At 36.2% G+C, this 19,239-nt stretch overlaps 1 protein-coding gene across 2 annotated transcripts in view; it reads left to right on the top strand.

Annotated features, from left to right (window-relative positions):
- Nucleotides 1-19,239, top strand: part of igsf21a (immunoglobin superfamily, member 21a) — a 290,573-nt gene that overhangs the window by 183,849 nt on the left and 87,485 nt on the right. For both annotated transcript variants that reach the window (XM_051122271.1, XM_051122272.1), the window contains exon 4: nt 6,732-6,850. In XM_051122271.1, coding sequence (XP_050978228.1) covers nt 6,732-6,850 — 119 coding nt within the window. The remainder of the gene's footprint in view (nt 1-6,731; nt 6,851-19,239) is intronic.

Raw genomic sequence — 19,239 nt, forward strand, 5'->3', positions numbered from 1 at the left:
TATTGTGCAACATCGCCGGCATTTCAGCAATCCAAAGAGGAAGTATGCAACAGAGGAGAGAGAATGAGCGAATAAGAGACAGAGTGTCGAAAGGCAGAAAGAAGGAGAGGTGGAGAGGTAAGAGGCTGAGAGAGACAGGAATTGAGAAATGTGCTGGCCGGGATTCAGAGACCCGGGCAGTAAAGCTCATCCAGAGAGAGGACACTTGCAGGGTGGAACGTGAGACCAATGCCAATGTACAAAGCCGGAGCCAAACCTCTCATCCAATCATCACGGTCCGTGCATGTCAAGCAGCCCTGGAAGTAAGGGGCGGGAAGAAAAAAAAAACTAACTAAAACAACAATAAAAACTCTAAAAACTGCCAATAGACAAGGTTCAAATTATAGACATCTGCGAAGAGAAATAGCAGAGTGGTTTTATTTACAGCCGCTGCTTTGTTGCCATCGCCATGATGGTGAACGCACTGCAATTAACTCTGCCTGTGTTTCTACTCATCAAGCCTAAGTGAGCTATCTGAGGTGCGAGGGGAAAGAAAGCCGCGGCGGGGAGGGGTGGAGGCGTACATGAAAGGAATGCTTATGCGCTTGTGCTGAGAACTCACCCGCTGCCCTTATTCAATATAAATGAGCTTGGTTTCAGTCAATTTCTGCTTGTTTTAAAGGGGCTGAGCAGCAGGACGTTTGTCGACCGGCACGCAGACAATGTTGAGATTGTTAAAGGATTAAAGGGAAGAGAGAGGCTGAGATTTTTTTTGTCATCGTTATTTTTCATGGCACTTTGCAAACGAAGAAAAAACCAAAAGTGTTGCAAAATAAAGAGTTTATTTGTGACAAAAAGCTTGTATCGTCCACTTTCAAGACATTGTGAGTTCGCGTTTTACTGCAAAAGTGACAAGCGCCCTTGTTGTCTGTGGACAGTAGGGCTGGGAACCGATTCCAAAAAGAATCGATTCCTCAATTCCAAGGCGTTGGAAATCGAGAGTCGATTCCAAAGGCTGGAATGGATTCCATCAGGGGGAATCGACTCCCCTTTAGAAGCAGTTTTCAGTCCAACAAAGCTTAAATATGGGCGCCCCTCAAACGAACAGCTGCACGGTAACGAACGGTTAAAGTAAACATTATTCAGGTGAACTGTACACTTCTTGCTTCATTCATGCAATAAACACATGTCCACTACTGGGCTGTGGGCTATGACTAATTTTTATGGGCAATGCAGTATTTTTTAAAAACAATTCTTCATACTATGACAAGGTTACTTTCTAAGATCTTTATCCTACAGTCAATGCGAAATTAGGTACCTCCAATCTAAAAAAAAATACAAGAATCGGAAACAACAGTGAGGAATCGATTCTTGGAATCAGGAATCGGAATCGAACTGTCCTAGTGGACAGAAGCCGATAAGTAGGGCTGGGAGTCGATTCCAAATATAATCCCCATCAAGGGGAATCGACTCTCCATTCATAGCAGTTTTCAGTTCAACGAAGCTTATTTATGGGCACCTCTCAAACGAAAGGCTGCATCATACGAAAGCTGCACATCTTGGCTGTTGTCATCAAACGTCGCTGAACATCGATTCACGAAAATAAACTGAATGAAAAGAGTCGGTACTAAGCACGTGAGTTTGAGGATGCAGACTTGCTCACTAATAGTAAGGATGGGCGGATCGATCCTGAAGTATTGATACTTTCGATACTGACGTTATATCGAAAGGATCGATCCTCACATAAAAATATTGATTCTAAAGTGCATTCTTACCATTAATTTAATTTATTTAGCAAGAAATTAGGTGCATAAAATAAGCCTGTAAGAGGAACAATATACTATTAGCGAATTATTGTGTAGGATAGAACTGTTTCTCCTGCTCATACTGCAACATCGATAATAATCAGAAATTATGTTTCTTGAGTAGCAAATGATATTAGAATGATTTCTGAAGGATCATGTGACACTGAAGACTGGAGTAATGATGCTGAAAATTCAGCTTTGATCACAGATGCTTTTTAAATTACACTTTTCAAAATCTTAAAATAGAAAATAGTCATTTTAAGAGTTATATTTCCCAATATTCCTGTTTTTACTGTATTTTTGTTTAAATAAGCGCAGCCTTGGTTAGCATGGTTAAAGACACATTACAAAATCGTACTGACCTCAAACTTATGAACATGTAGTGTACGTGAAATATTTATTTAATTAGTTAACTATTTGTGCTAAAGTTTCACCTTTAGGGGTACAACAGCCTGGCAGCCTTTTACAAAAAAAATAACCATGGTTTTACTACAGTAACCACATTGTCCACATATTTGTAGTAAAACAGCAGAAACAATAAATTTACCATGGTTAACACTCTCTCTCTCTCTTTCAGCTTGCTTCCTTTTACCATGGTTAACACTACAGGAACATTATTTTACCTTAATATTTGTAGCAAAAACCATTGTAATAATACTTAATAATGATAAGAATAATAAGAATAATTTTATTCATTTTTATTTTAAGTAATTTTAGTACGTATGTAACACTATGGTTGTTTTTCATCAGGTAACCTCAAAGGTACACCTTTCTACCTTATCTACCCTTAATGTGTGTGTGTATGGTATTAGTATGCTTTCTGGGTTTAGGGGTAGAAAAGGTGCACCTTTGAGGTTACTGCCCCAGTAAAGAGCTAAAATACAATTTTGGTACATTTCATTTATAGATTTTCAAATATAATGTTAAGGGAATATATTTACTTGTTTTATTCTTTTAATAATTTAAAAGATCAGTTTGGTTTAGAGGTATCAGTATAGGTATTGATATCGACGATACTGTGCTTGAAAATATCGGTATCGGATCGAAAATAAAATAAGAGGTATCGCCCATCCCTAGCTAATATGGATTAGAAGTCTAAATCATTCCCATGAAAAGGTTCTTTCGGATAGATCGTTTTAATGAACCAGTTCAAAGATTCAAAAGATATTTTACAGTGAAACAGCACTGATCAGTGGCCGAGAGCGCATCTGATTTGACAGATAAACCACCAGCTCTTATATCAGTGTTGTTGTTCTGGTTATTTTGTTTCAGTGTACAGTTTGTTAATTTTGCACAAAACATACCGTTAAAGCATCATTCAGCTGAACTGTACCTTGTTCCATTCACGCAATAAACGCATGTCCACTGCTGCACTGTGGGATATGACTAATTTCACGTGCAATGCAGACAAAATTACAATTTAAATACAGAAATGTATCATAATTAAAAAAAAAAATTAAGCTTCATATTATGATTAGGCTACTTTCTAAGACCTTTATCCTACAAATTAGGTTCCTCCACTATATAAAAAAAACAAGAATCGAAAAGAATAGAAAACAACAGTGAGGAATCGATTCTTAGAATCGAATCTCATCGATTCCAGAACCAGGAATCGGACTCGAAAATTTTCGGAATCGAACAGCCCTACCGATAAGTTCATTTTAGCGAATCAGCGCGCTGTATTCAGGTCAGGTGACAAGGCTGCCAGTCAAAAAGACGTGCTAGCTATGAGGAGTTTCTTCAAACTAGTGATGGGATTTATGGCTCTTTGAGGGGATCCGGATCTTGGCGATCCGTTCCTTTCAAAGAGCCGTTCAAAAGAACGGCTCTTTTGGCTCTTTTTAAATATTTAGTCAGTTTTAAGAAGCCAGCTTGGGGGCATCTCAGTTTATCCTGGAAATAATCACTGGAGGAATGATGAGGTGAGATTTGTAGTCAAATAATTAAAACTCAGATATCACACACCAATATCTGAGTTTGAATTATTCTGAAATATTGATTATTACCTCATTTGTCATGTGTGGACTATATTCCATAGGGTTGCACAACATTCCTCTGCTTAGACAGTGACATCACTATTTTGGATTTACCTTTAGTACAAAGTGTGTGTATGTGAAAAGCTACATTGACTTATATTATTCATACAATACCTACTCACAAATAAACATCAAAAACAAAGCCGGCTGCAATGAATTTCTGTGCAAAACAGCTTTTACTACAAACACTTCCACACAAGAACATTGTTAACATACAAGAACATTTTGATAGAAAACAAAAAATATTTAAAGTTTTAAATATATACTGTAGATAAAATTAGAATAAATAAAATGGAAATGTCTACATACAGTCCACTATTACTACTATTACTACTGTTAACTTTGCAAATAGGAGATCAGCCCCTTCAAGTTTTAAATGAACACAAAATGCAATGTAATGCAATGTATGCAATGTTTTTTGTTTGTTTGTTTGTTTGTTTTTTAACTGGAGTAAGCATGTGACGGCAGCGTGCACAAGTCATGGCTCCGCTCCTACCCAATGACAGAGGCACGAAGGGTTTTTTTCCACTGACTGGAGTACTCGAGTGAAGGATGCTTGCACAACTATCATCATGCTGTTAGACAGTAGCACCCCTGCGCTGGGCGCGCCCCTCCCTTATAACTGTTCTGTCTCGCGGAGGAGCTAATTTGTGTGCATCTGTGTGAAACACGCATAGAAAAAAATGAACGACAGAAAGAACGGCTCCCGCCCAGCCGCGACTCGGCTCCCACCGTTCATGTTTATGAGCCGTTCAAAAGAATCGGTTCGTTCGCGAACGTCACAACTCTACTTCAAACAGTGATTGTGGATGGGTAATGTCAACGAACTTGATGAACCTGTGATATTTTCTAAAGGGCCTAATGTTAAAAGGAAAATAAAAGCTGAAACTTTTTCATGGAACCTTGCTATCGCAGCACATTACAGTGGTAATGGAAAAGCTGCTCCCTGTAGAATGTTTTCACAACGCGTCATCAAACGGTCATATTGACCGCACTTAATGTAAACAATGCAACTGAACGCATATTTTGCTGATTATTGCTGGTGAAAATGGTCAATTATTGTCATGTTTTGGGCTGTACTAATGTTTCGGACCGATAAAAAACATTTGGAGTGAACATTTTGGACTGCCTAAAGTTATAACAAATAAAGGAGAAGAGTTTGTGGTCGGCCAAACTGAGCCAGGATTTCCAGGGCAAGAATCTTGACAACGTTTGTGTTTGTTTTGTATCATTTCCGGTCAGGTAGGTGAACTGTTAGGCTAATGTCGTAATTAATACTGCTCGTACGTATCTTTACCACCTATTTACTTTAGTTTGTGAAAATATAGCGCCCATTCTTGCTTACTAAGTCGTTCTCTATATGATTTATCAGCTTAAACGCCTTTTTTCTTCGCGGTTTATACAGCATAAATTACCAGAACAAAGTGGTACATTAACTGTGCAATCCGTGCTGTTATTTACCATCCGAGTATCTCCAGTATGGATGGAAAACAAATAAAAATTAAGTTATCTGTTTTTGCAAATAAACTCTTCAAATACACTACCATTTACAATTTTGAGATTTTTTAAAATGCTTTTAATGCATGAAAGGATGCATTTATTTTATCAAAAAAATACTTTTTTTTTTTTTTTTTTTTTTCAGCATTTTAGAATGATTTCTGAAGAATCATGTGACACTTAAGTTAACACAGGAGTAATGATGCTGAAAATGCAACTTTGACATCACAATAATATATTGTAATTTAAAATATATTAAAATATGAAAAGTTATTTTAAATTGTAATAATATTTCACAATATTACTGTATGTTTGATCAAATGCATCCTTGGTGAGCCCCAAACTTTTAAATGGTAGAAAATATCTGTAAATAAAAAAAGATACATTATTTTCATTATTTTTAAAAATATTTTTTCTTGAAAAACAAGATAAAAAGCTTGGAAAATTAGTTTTTGTAACATAGAGCTCAAAATTGGGCATCATTATAGTTTCCAAGATGAAACTTGGCCCACATTTTCTAATCTATTTTTATGGTTTGCAGCAATAGCCATTTTTCCTGAGCCAGTACAGTTAGTAATACAGCCTCCTATTTGTTTTATTGGGTGTCCTGAGAGAGAAGATGCAAAGAAAAAGAGAGGAACAGAATGAAATAGGAAAAAGCTACAAAAATGGACCACAGGGTCGAGCATCTGAGTATCCCTATCAGCCGTCGTCAGCAGTCTGCTCCCCTCTCTCTGGGGCTCCAGGGACAACAGAAATGGATGGATGGAGTGAGGCATTATGGGAATATGTTGAGCCAGCAGACAGACAACTGTTTTCTTAGGCAGTGGTCTCTCTTTTTCCTTGGCCTGGCACATTGCTATGACAGCACACCCAGATGCTTCAGCTTCACTGCAGTCCAGAAAGGACAATTGTCCTCGATTTTGATCTTCTGTGCCTGCAGCTGAAAATCTCACTTTGATTTGCATTGTAGCCCATGCTCAGAATACCGAATGAAGCCTTTGACTTTTTGGAGAAGTCTGTATTATAATAAAACACTTCTTTTGTGTATGTTATCATTTCCTTTGGAGTTGTATAGAGATGAGCTATTGGTTTTCTAAGCAGATGGATTTTCAAAAAAAGATTTTCACCTTGAAGATCATAAAGACAGTCGTGTACGCTGAAGGAGAAATCGGAACAATATTTAAAGTCCTGAATGCCATTGAGAATGTGACTAAACAGTTGCCAGAAACCACAACGACAATGAGTTTTACGTGGATAAACATTGCATGGATTTATTTAAAAATGTTAAAAATGAATTTAGTTTCAGGACTCGTATATCTGTCATGGGAGCTTGACGCAAGCTTCCATAATCATATTCAGTCTTTGAATGACTGAAAATGTCTTACAGTTAAACTTTTGATCTTTTTCACAGGCTCCCAGAGGTCCGGATCTCAGACAACGGACCTTATGAATGCCATGTAGGAATCTATGACCGAGCGACACGGGAGAAGGTCGTCCTGGCGTCAGGGAACGTCTTGCTTACGGTCATGTGTGAGTATAAATGCACTGCCGAAAATGTTCCATTCTGTATTTTCTCTCCATCAGGCTTGTGAAACGGCAAGCGCTAATTTGAAACCATCGTCAAACGAGAGGATGTAACTGTACTATATTCAAGATTAAGTGGACCTTAATGTGCTCAGATCGACTTTTGGCATTATGTAGTTGACAGGAAAGTGGCGGCGCTGCTCCCAAAAGCTGACCTGCAATCTCTTTCGTTGTCTTTTAACTTGTCGCCTGAGGTTTTGAAGTGCTTTATCCTGTGTTTGTTATTTGGAAGCCTGCCGTATTTTCTCTGTTAGAGCTTGGCAAGTTGGGCCAGAATGGGCTGATCATTAAGGCTGACTGTCTCCATGTGATAAGGACCTTTGAATGGGAAGTAGAGTAGCGTTTGTGTGCGTGTTTGTGTGTAATTCATAACACTTCACTTTGAACTTCCTCACTTGCTGCTTATATTCATGCTGTGCTGCAAAGCATCATTTGGGAAACTCTGAGGCGATGAAAATGCAAAGATTACAAAGAGAGCTGATTTGCTTTTAATCATTGTACGCATGTTCCCATCTCTTATTTATTTACGTTTTTGGTTACACTTTATAAGAGCTTTCCTAACTTTTATAAATAAGGCAAAAGCAAAACTTATTAAAACATTATCTAATCATAACTGTACAGCAAAATAGTTTAATTTACTTTTTTAAACATTACTTTTTGAAAATGATCTGCTAAAGCGTAGTTTCCCATACGGGGGTTCACAAGTTGATAAATAGCTAATAATTTATGATATTGCATGTAAAATTAAGATATGTAAACTGGGCTGTGTGATCCTCAGCTGTGTTTTTTTGTTTAGTGATAGTTTTTCATGAGTCCCTTGTTTGTCCTGAACAGTTAAACTGCGTGCTCTTCTTCAGAAAAATTAATTTAGGTTCCACAAATTCTTTGGTTTTCCAGCATTTTTGTGTATTTGAACCCTTTGCAACAATGACTGTATGGTTTTGAGATCCATCTTTTCACACTGAGGACAACTGAGCGACTCATATGCAACTATTACAGAAGATTCAAATGCTCACTGATGCTTCAGAAGGAAAAACCATGCATTAAGAGCTGGGGGGTGAAAACTTTTGAACTGGATGGAGATGTGTACATTTTTCTTATTTTGCCTAAATATTATATTTTTTCATTTAATACTGCCCTTCAGAGGCTACAGCAGATAGTTACATGTTTCTCAGAAGACAAAATAAGTTAAATTTACCCTGATCTTCAAATTCAAATAGTTTTCACCCCACAGCTCTTAATTCATTGTGTTTCCTTCTGAAGCATCAGTGAGCGTTTGAACCTTCTGTAATAGTTGCATATGAGTCCTTCAGTTGTCCTCAGTGTCATTGTTGGAAAGGGTTCAAATACACAAAAATGCTGGAAAGCCAAAGAATTTGTGAGACCTGAAAGATTTTTCTGAAGAACAGCGGGCAGTTTAGCTGTTCAGGACAAAAAGGACAATAACCGATAGTTCCGCCAATCAACTATCGGTGCCAATTAATTGGCAAAACCGATACATCGGTCGACCTCTACCACAGAGGGATTATTTATTACTTCAGTATCATGATTGATGCTTAAATGTGTTCCCTTTTATCTGTTGCTTTAACACAACCTCAGTATCCGGCTAAAATGAGGACCCTAGATACTTATGTACACCCTGCACTCTCCTATAGTCATTAGCCAGGCACTAGCCTAATGACAGCCGGCCTATCTGAGTATGTCACAGTTCATCCACCTGTCTGAGATGCAGCTTGGCGTTAATAAGGAACCTCATCATTTTTCGGCCCATTGTTAAATTGAACAAATAAGAAAGTGTCTGGTTCTCAGGCTGATAATTCTATCCTGGAAAGCTGCTGAGCTCTCTGATAAGACAGACTGGAAGTCGGTGAAAAGCCCTGCAGGGCCTGATGTGAATAAACATGCCCCTGAATAAAGAACGCCACTTCCAGCCCCTTGAGCTGGAGAACACAACCCAGTATGAACGAATTACATGCCCGTCGGAAGCTTTGTCGATGGTAGCGTTGATGTTAATGGGCTGCTCTTTGTCAATACGAAATGTTTTGAAGAATCTTGCTTGTAATTGGTTAAGAATCGAAGGAAAGTGTGTGCGCCTCATCTAGCTGACATTCGTAAATCCCTACACCTCTACAGGGGAAGAAGGATAGCCTCTAGCATTGTGGCTAATTGCCATCTAAGCTGAAACAGAATTATTCATAACCTATTAGTGTGGCAAGTTCACCGGGTAGAGGAGAGAAAAAAAAAACATGACGAGTGAGAGAATAAAAATGAGTGAAAAAAAGTTCATTAATAGGAATCCTTGTGCAGACGGTATTTTAATTTGCTAAAGGACGTCATAAATAAGAATGTCTGTTTTAATGAATTTTTGCCTAGAAATTCAATCATTTGCTTTTTAAGCCTAGAATTCAAATTATTGGGGTCTCTGAGGCTCACCTTCATGCTAATTGAAAAGTCTGTGGTGACTCTAACATGAACTTCAACTTTAGAAATGGTTCATTTGGGAGGCAGTGTGATCAAGCGTTGACTTGTGAGCATTTTAGTCAAATTAAAGCCGAATTTGAATGCCTAATGAGCATGTGGAACTGAACACTGTGGGACGAATTCACTAAAGTGTCTGCACTTTTTCTCTCCGTAAGTTAGGGCTGATAAAAAATGTACTGCAGCTGTTTGAACTAGAATTTGAGGTGTTCTGTCATTAATTATTCACCATTATGTTGTTGCAAACCCAAAAGACCTTAGTTCATCATTGTGCGTAACTCAAATTAAGATATTTTTAATGGATTCAGAAATCTTTCTGACCCTCGAGGACATCAATAATCCAATAGTCCATATGATATCAGTGGTTCAACCATAATTTTGTGAAGCTACAGGAATACTTCTTGTGTGCAAAGAAAACAAAAATAAGACTATTGGAAAGCACTCTGATTTCTAGCAATATCATCGATTGTACAGATACTATTTGAACTGAGCTGGATGATGACATCACCGAATTCAATGATGAACTGCCTCTAACTGAAATTGAGTGTTTACTGTTGTCCTTTTGCATTATTGACACTATTTTCATATTTAATACTGTAAAGCTGCTTTGACACAATCTATATTGTTAAAAGCGCTAAATAAATAAAGGTGACTTGACTTGAATTGACTTGGCTTGCAGACAATAGCATTACATGAAAAAACTGCTAATCGAATAGACCTGAATTTGTGAATATGGCAAAATTATTTTCATTTGCATAGAAGATGTGGCAGTTTTATATTGAAAAGAATGAGAGTGATTTCATTTCAATTTTCACAGCAGTAATTCAGTGTATTTTGTGCCTGGTTAAACTGTTTTGCCGGTGGTGGTTAGCAGATAATACATTGGTTTTGCGGGAAAATATTGTTCAGTGATTCTCCCCTGTGCATATGTAGAAAGTCATTGGCAAAGGTCACAGGAAAGTGACACAACACATGTATGCAGACGTACATACCTGCTTTTGATGGTATCTCTTCATATAACCGTTTTCGTGACCTTTCTTTGATGTACAAGGGAAATTAGCATTTCCCCTTTTAGCCAGTGTTGAAAATGTGCTCTGTTCTCTCACCGCTGATGTTTGTCCTGTCATTCGCAGCTGTGGGGCCATCGATTGCCTTATCATCGACAAACAGAGATGTCCTCATCTCATTATAATGATGATGTTTGTTCTCGCTCATTTCATAATAAGTCTGGTCCACATATCTCCAACTGCATTTGCCAACACATCACAGGCTGACAGGCTCCCAATGTCAGCTGTTACTTGTGTGTATGTCCTGCAGTTTATTTATTTGAAATTGATGCATATAATTCCATTCTTGAGGCTAAACAGTAAACTGCAGCATTTGAAGCAGCGTTTAATACCAGAAGAGATGACCTTAGACAAACCTGTGAAGCAAGTCAGCTGAGCAAGTAATTAGTTCAATTAAATGCTATATTCAGTAAAAGAAGTCCCGCTGGCTGTAAAGACTTAAAGTTGAAAAGCCTCAGCTGAATTAAGCATAATTAATTTCTTTTGTCCACTACCACCTTTTAATTGTCATGAAGCAAATTTAATGAACCAAGTGTAATTGAGACAAAGACAATGTAGCCAACTAAAATGGTTAGTAAATTGTGCGCCGGAATACTTATTATAAAATACAGGTATAACTGGCTACAAATCTAGATTATACAGTAGTGTAATCAGTAATAATTCAGGTTAAAGATAACTTAGTTCAAGTAAATTGTAAAGATATCATCTGTGCACTGTGAAATATTAGACTGAATATAGGACTTAAAGGGGACAGCAAATGCGAAATTCACTTTTACATGGCATATACAGTTGATGTCAAAAGTTTACATACACCTTGCAGAGTTTGCAAAATGTTAATTATTTTACCAAAAATAAGAGGGATTATACAAAAGTTATTTATTTAGTACTGACCTGAATAAGATATTTGACATAAAAGATGTTTACATATAGTCCACAAGACAAAATAAAGAGTTGAATTTATACAAATAACTGTTTAAAAGTTTACATACGCTTGATTCTTAATACTGTGTTGTTACCTGAATGATCCACAGCTGTGTTTTTTTTTGTTTTTTTTCCACTAAGGACAACTGAGGTACTCATATGCAACTATTACCGAAGGTTTAAACAGAATGAAGAATGAACAGAATGAAGATGTGTACGTTTTTCTTATTTAAAGATCATATTTTTTTCATTTAGTACTGCCCTTCAAAAGCTACAGAAGATACTTACATGTTTCCCAGAAGACAAAATAAGTTAAATATACCCTGATTTTCAAATTCAAAATATTTTCACCCCCCCGGCTCTTAATGCATCGTGTTTCCTTCTGGAGCATCAGTGAGTGTTTGAACCTTCTGTAATAGTTGCATATGGGTCCCTCAGTTGTCCTCAATGTGAAACGATGGATCTCAAAATCATACTGTCATTGTTGAAAAGGGTTCAAATACACAGAAATGCTGAAAAACCATCCAGGTAACAACACAGTATTAAGAATCAAGCATATGTAAACTTTTGAACAGGGTAATTTTTATAAATTCAACTAGTATTTTCTTTTGTAGACTATATGTAAACGATTTTAATGTGAAATATCTTATTCAGGTCAGTACTAAAGAAAAATAACATGCATTTTGCATGATCCCTCATATTTTGGATAAAAGGTAAAATAATTAACATTTTGCGGATTCTGCAAGGTGTATGTAAACTTTTGACATCAGCTGTAAGTTTGCATATAAATGTACCTAGGTAGTGTGTGGACACAACCACCCTGCAATGATAAAAATCTTTTTTTTTTTTTTTAATCCCCAAAAAACAGTCTGTATTATCAAGCAGTTTTGATTTTCTGAGCCGTATGATGTCTCACATTTTATATTTTTTATTATTTTTAAAAATTCCCCTTTCCTCTTCCATGGAAGAGATGGGCAGGGTGAGCAGAGCTTATTATCATTTAAAGAGACGTGCACTGAAACACGTGTGAACAGAGCTGTTTTTGGCAAGATAAAAATGGTGTTGTTTTACGGCCATTGAGGAATTTTAACCGAAAAATATTACAGACATTTCATGAACACCCTAAAGAATCATACCAACTTGTAGTAAATGGGCATCCGATGTCCTCTTTAACAGTAATTTGTTGTAATTTGGGACAGTTCACCATCATGTTTTTCAAAACCACTGTGACTTAAGAAGATCTTTTGAAAAATGTATTTTTCGTTCACATAATAAATGTCAGTGGGGTTCAGTGTTGTTTTGGATCCCCTGATGTTTCTCATATGGACAAAACACTTAAGAAATGTATTAAAATGTAATCTTTTGCAAGTATGCGGAAGTAAACACTGGAGCGAGTTTTCTCGAATCACAGCTAGTGCTATTTATGTCTACATAGGGCTGCACGATTATGACAAAATTATAGTTGTTGATTGTTCTCTTGAAATTGTAATTGCGATTATTAATTACGCTAATCACAGTTTACATAGAATGATGTTTTGAATAGCTTTATGCTATTGTTTAAAGCAACTACATGCCACATTTTTATATATAGTTTCTTCTTTAAAAATATAAAAAAGTAAAAATTAAAACAAATTCGATTAATTGTCTAGCCCTATTTGTACATTTGTCTGCATTTTACTTGAGAGTGAGTAAATTATGACAGAATTTTAGTTTTTCATTTTTTTGCTTTCAAACCCTCTAAAGATTTCCGCCCGCTTGGCTTCATTAGAAGTACATTACAGAAAAAGTTAGCATCAGCAGTGAGCATTTCACTGTTACTTGGCAGTAAACAGTTTTATGTAAGAAATAGGCTTGTTAACATTTTTTGTTGATCATGACAGCAGTAATTCATCAAATGTTGAGGAAGAATCAGCACACTTTCTGTATTTTATGAGCCAATGCTGTACAAACTAAAACTAAAAGCATAGTGTACTAAATTGTGGTGCTGTTTTCGTAGCTCTCTGGTCTGCAAGATGGAGAATGTGGGGTGCAAATTATGTCGAGCACCAATTTTCTGGGTGTGTTTGCACTGTTAACTGATTTACATAATTCCTTTAGTGAACCAGACATTAAAACAGCACAGACAGTGCATAAAAACAAATAACGCTTAAATGTGTGCGCAACTCATTCTTAGTGAATTTCCCCCCTAGGGCACAAAGGCAATCAAGGCTCAAGGATCATCTCTTGCTAATTCAAGCCTTGTGCTTACCAATAAAGATCCAGTGGGATAAGGCTACACTGTTAGCAAACAGGTCTTTGGAAAGATAATTACATGAACATACTGATATAGCTTTTCATTTCAGTTTAGCGCAGACTGTAAAATATTCATAGACCAGCCTGTCTGTAAACATCTCTATATACGTTGAGTTTGCGTTCACATCACGTAAGTGTGCGGATACTTTGTTTTAACCTTTGCAAAGTGCAAGGAGGTAATTGAGAGGACATTCTTCACAAGACATGAGGGCCTTATATTTATATACACATTCAAAAAGGAGAAAACGAGAGAGCTGGAGGCAAAGAGAACGATGAGCCGTGGGGTGCTTGGGGAGCAATTACTCCTTCATCCCATAAACTGGTATTCACTTCAATTACGGCGCCCAACTTTAATCAAGCAGTGTGTATATATAGCCGTGCAGCTTTTATAAATGGAGGAATTAATGACACCTTGCTGCAGCACAAACATGAAGGAGTTTGGAGACTGCGTTTGGTGTGGGAGCAGCTGCGATGGAGGTAGGGGGAGTTGATGGATAGCTGTAGAGCGCTTGTGAGAGTTTGTGTGTGTGTTCGCACAGTGATCCTCATATGTTTGGGCTCAGACCAAGAGATTCAGGCCTTGTCCTGAGACCGTGGAAAGATGTCGTGCCAAAGGCTAGGATATTGCTCTTGAGGACATTGTATTCATCATATTCATCTCTGAGCAGGCTTAATGTACGCAGGGTTACCGTGGGGCTCAATCCTCTGTCTTCATCTGGCCTCTAAGCAAACTCATTATTCTAAATCCATGTGCTTCAATGTTCCCCGTTTCCTTGAAAGGCGCCAGGTCATCGTTCGGACATTCCAGCTGGATGAATACCTGTTGTTTTGTACATCTTTTTCATCAGAAAATGAATGGTTTGAACAGCTTCTGAAAAGCAAGATAGCATTCATAAAAGCTTAATTTTAGACATGATTTCTGACCTCCTGCCATTAGTTCTTTGATGGTGGAAGGATCTTTTTTGCAGTTGTTTTGCCATCTTAGCAGGAGCCTTATTGAAAAGAAATAGAGATACTTTTGAAAAACAGATGAATTATTAAATCCGTCTGAGGGAAAACACACACACACACACACAAATAAAATCGTAATCATAGGAAAAACAAACAACCAACTAACTCTTGCCTGTGCTTTCATTTAAACTAAAGATTTTGTGGTCCGTTCTTGTTTCCCTTTAAGTTTGATGTCTTCAAAGAACCCATGCTTGGTGAGTTGTCAGTTCGATGCCTGTGAAATAGTGAAGAGGTGAGGTTTAATAATTTGTGCTGTTGCTACACTTTGACCTGTCACCTTTCCCAGTTCACATAGATCATTTGGCTTTTGTGTTGCTGAGAGAAAGCGTGAGGAGAACTGAGCATTATAGACATCAGCTGTGACCCCAAGGTCACATGTAGAGGGTCCTCACTCCTGAGAATAGACACTTAATATATTTTCACTCGCATACAGTACAAGTAGTTGATGGTTTTGTAGAGAGCAGATGAAGATGTTGCACACTTCAGCAAAAACGGTATTACCCCCGAGTAGGTGTTTGTCAGAAACAAAAAGATAATGTATTTTATGAAATATATGGAATAAAATAAGAAAGCTTTTTAGAATTTTGCAGTGACTGAATGTTATTATTTTTTTTTTTTATTTGTACCAGTTGATTATGGATATTTCATTAATTAAATATTCTAAATTATTAAATATTCTAATTAATTCCAATTAATTTATGTTACTTGTAGCATCATTTAATGGTCACTTAAAGTGACAGAATATGTAGCTATCCTATATTAAATGATAAAACCAGTGTTTTTTTTATTTATCAGTTGACATTAGGGGTGGGCAATATATAGCCAAAATCAAAATATACGACATCGTCATATAGTTATTTTGCTTTAAATAAGTTGTTTATGATATTAACATTTTTGATACCATACAAATTTCAGAATTCTTGTCACCAGTGTCAATATCACAAAAACTAATACTAGCATAAATAAAAACAAACAAACAAAAAACTACAAGTAAACAATCAGTGATTAAAGAATAAGAAACTAATTACAAGCAAAAAGAACAAAAAAACTACAGTACAACAAATAAATAACAAATTCTACATACATTGTATAAAATAATCAAATGTATAAAAACACTGCATATTGTTCACTGTATGTATATATATATACATATATGTATATATATATATATATATACAGTGTATTAGTGCCATGTTACCAAAAAATTAAGATTATGAGATTAAAATCTTTATATTTCCAGAATAAAGTCAAAATTACGAGAATACATTTGAAATATTACAGGAATCAAGTCATAATATTACGGGAATAAAGTCAAGATTTTGAGAATAAAGTCAAAATCTTTCTACAGTGAAGTCTAAATTATGAGAATAAAGTCTAAATGTTTTGAGAATAAAGTTGAAATTACAAGAATAAAGTCAAAATTACACAAATTAAATCATAGCAATTAAATTATAATATTTTGTGAGTATAGCCTGCACATGCAAATGGCCCTGATTGGGAGTACCGGGAGAATTTGGCAGGTCACCGGAATTTATTTAAATGTATGTGGGATTATTAGCAGAAATCATATCATGTGTTATACTCGCGGGGACAGTATGCTTGGAAATAATATTACACATCTTCAATTGCATTCATTAGGCCTATTTGTAGTGCGCCAGCCACCCAATAATAGCAATAAGCTTTGTGCTTTTGGTACTTTTAATATAAAATAATTTGTCGGCTTTAAAAATCTGTCAGTTTTATAGCAAAATACAAACAATGTGTCTTGAAGTAGCAATGTGTTTTTCAGGCTCTTTAATGTGGCGGGAAATATGTATGTAAATCAGTTTGTTTACGATGAGACTTTCGTTTCATTAAATTCTACAGTTTTCTTCCACCACCACCTACTCCGCAAAAATGTCTGTGGCCTCCAATCTTTCATTCCTCAGATGTGTTTAATTAAATACAACAGTACTGCTTTCTGGTTGATGTGGACTCCTTCTCGTTAACATAAGTTATATTGTTGTCTTTTCTGAGGTATACAAGTGACTATTCACAAGCTGTTTTGTTCATGGTATAATACAGTAAATGATTGGAAATAATATTTAACGTTTTCATTATTTGTAGTGCACCAGCCACCCAGTAATCGCAGTAATTTTGTGCTTTTTGCTTTTAATGTGCCACAGCATTATTGAAATAGACATATTGTTTGTATTCGCTATAAAACTAACAGATTTTGAAAGCTGAGATTTTGGAATGAGCAATCTCCCAGTGCTCAAAAGGTGAGGATATACTCTCAAAACATTATAATTGTTCATAATTTACTCATTACTCATAATTGCTATGAATTAATTTTCATAATTTTGACTACATTCTCAAAATATTTTGACTTTAATCTTGAATCATTTCGACTTCATTCTTGAAACACTTTCACTTTATTTGCATAATATTTTGACTTTATTGTCATAATTTTAACTTTATTCTCGAAATATTGCTGTTTGCTTTCACTTAAGACCTTTAATTACTGTCTTTACAAGGATACTTGCAAAGACGGGTATTTTGACACATACAAGTGTGTGTATTTAACTGTATTTAGGCCTATAAAGCAGCAAAAATAAGTCTGTCTTCATGTGCGTGTGCTGTCAGAGAGGCACGGTATAGTGAAGTAAGTTCTCTTTTACTGCTGATTGCGCTTAAATCGGCTTAAAATCACTTGTTTTTAAATCGCAATGCTTAAAAATGCATGCAAACGATACGTTTTCATGACCACATAGCACAGCAACGTCATGTGAGCGTGTAACTGCGATAGCGACGATAGTCTAAAATCTCTTCCGGTTGTCGTCCACCCCTAACAGTAGTTATTTAGTTGTTTAAATTGGCTCATTTCTTCTACCTTTCCCATCATTTAACGCGTCATTTTACAGTTTTTCTCAGTCGCTTTGGTGCATTTCTCACAACACTATTTACATTTGCACAACAGTTAATGCATTTCTCAAAACAATTAGTACAAACTGCAAAACCTAGTTGATAACCTGCAAAAGCGTGTCACTTGCTCAAAATGGATAGCTCATTCCTCAAAAGCAAGTATTCATGTCAATGAAAGTGTCAGTGTCATCAAGATGAAAAGTCCTGACACCATTGTTTATGAACAAGATAGTCAAATGGCTTTGTCATGTTTTCATTATGACAGTTTACTCTGTAAATTTTTTCCTATGCAAAAAAGTCAGATTTTGGTGACACTTCCTGAAAATGCTCAAGACAGCACTATATACTATTTGCACAGCCATTTGAAAACTACAGTAAAGCTAGACATTACTGTATTTAGTGAGGTATCTGAGTACAAGACACTGAATATGTATGTTTCACATTTTTACTTCATATGCTCTTTGCAATTCTAATTTATTCAAAGCATTGTGCAAACGAATAAATACACCCTTATTTACAACAAACATAAACTCCTTTGGGTAGAGCTGTGCACAATTGTAAACAATATTGCAGTACATATTGGAACTGAACCTACAACATATAGGTATGTAAATCATTCATGCACATTTGCAGAAATTGTTCAATTTAGAAGACATTTTCAGGAAAAAAAAGATTTAAAATTTTTTATAAAATTTGCTTGACAGATTTTGACAACTAGTTCAACATTTTTGTATGTAATGACTCAAGCAATGAAATGAGGACTATTAGTTTTATATGGAATGACTATTCAGCATTCACAAGTTTAGTTAATTTTGACTGACATGACATAAGCAAATGATAATGTTATAAAACAGCAGAGAGTTGTATGAAAGCAATTGATGCATGTCCAAAAGCATTTGCAATTTGTTGGAAGGAATGAGAAACTGCTACTATGATGTGCACAAATGACTAAATGTTGTGGAGGTTGAAGTAAATGTTGTGCAAATGTAAATAGTGTTGTGAGAAATGCACCAAAGCGACTGAGAAAAACTGTAAGTGTATGCATTCGTTGAAAACTCATCACTCCTTTTTAGAAAACAATGTAAACCTGCTTTGCATTTGAAGGCTAGTGGTGTTCATTTACCTTTGACCATCTGAGACCATGAAGGGCATAATGAACCTGGGGAGTTCTGTAGCTGTTCTCCACCTGGCAGTATGGCTGTATGAAGTGATGTCAAACCCTCTTTCTCTTTTAATTAAAAGATGATTCATTAACCCACGATTACAGGACTATAGAGAATTGGATGCTGGATTTTTTATGTAAAGGATAATGTACAGCCAAGAGTCAATTGATGTAAAATAACCCCAAAGAGGGTTTTTAATTACCCTGAAGGGGATATTTTTTTATTACCTTGGAACGGCTTGCTCCCTCTTCTTTTACTCCTTTTTTTAGGTTTGCGTGTGAAATTAGGGATGAAAATAACTGTAAATGCGAACATTATTAATTATAGAGCACTGTAGAGGCGCATCTGTACATTTTATGCCATGACTGCATTTTGCCCAGTGGACCGTAAACAACAGACATTATGCAGATAACAGCACTTACAACCAATCAAAGTGAAGTAAGGGCTCTATTCAGTTGGTTTTGTTTAAACCTGAATGCCCATCCAACATACAAGCAAA

The sequence above is a fragment of the Labeo rohita genome, chromosome 11 (assembly GCF_022985175.1).
Source record: "Labeo rohita strain BAU-BD-2019 chromosome 11, IGBB_LRoh.1.0, whole genome shotgun sequence".
Lineage (NCBI taxonomy): Eukaryota > Metazoa > Chordata > Actinopteri > Cypriniformes > Cyprinidae > Labeo > Labeo rohita.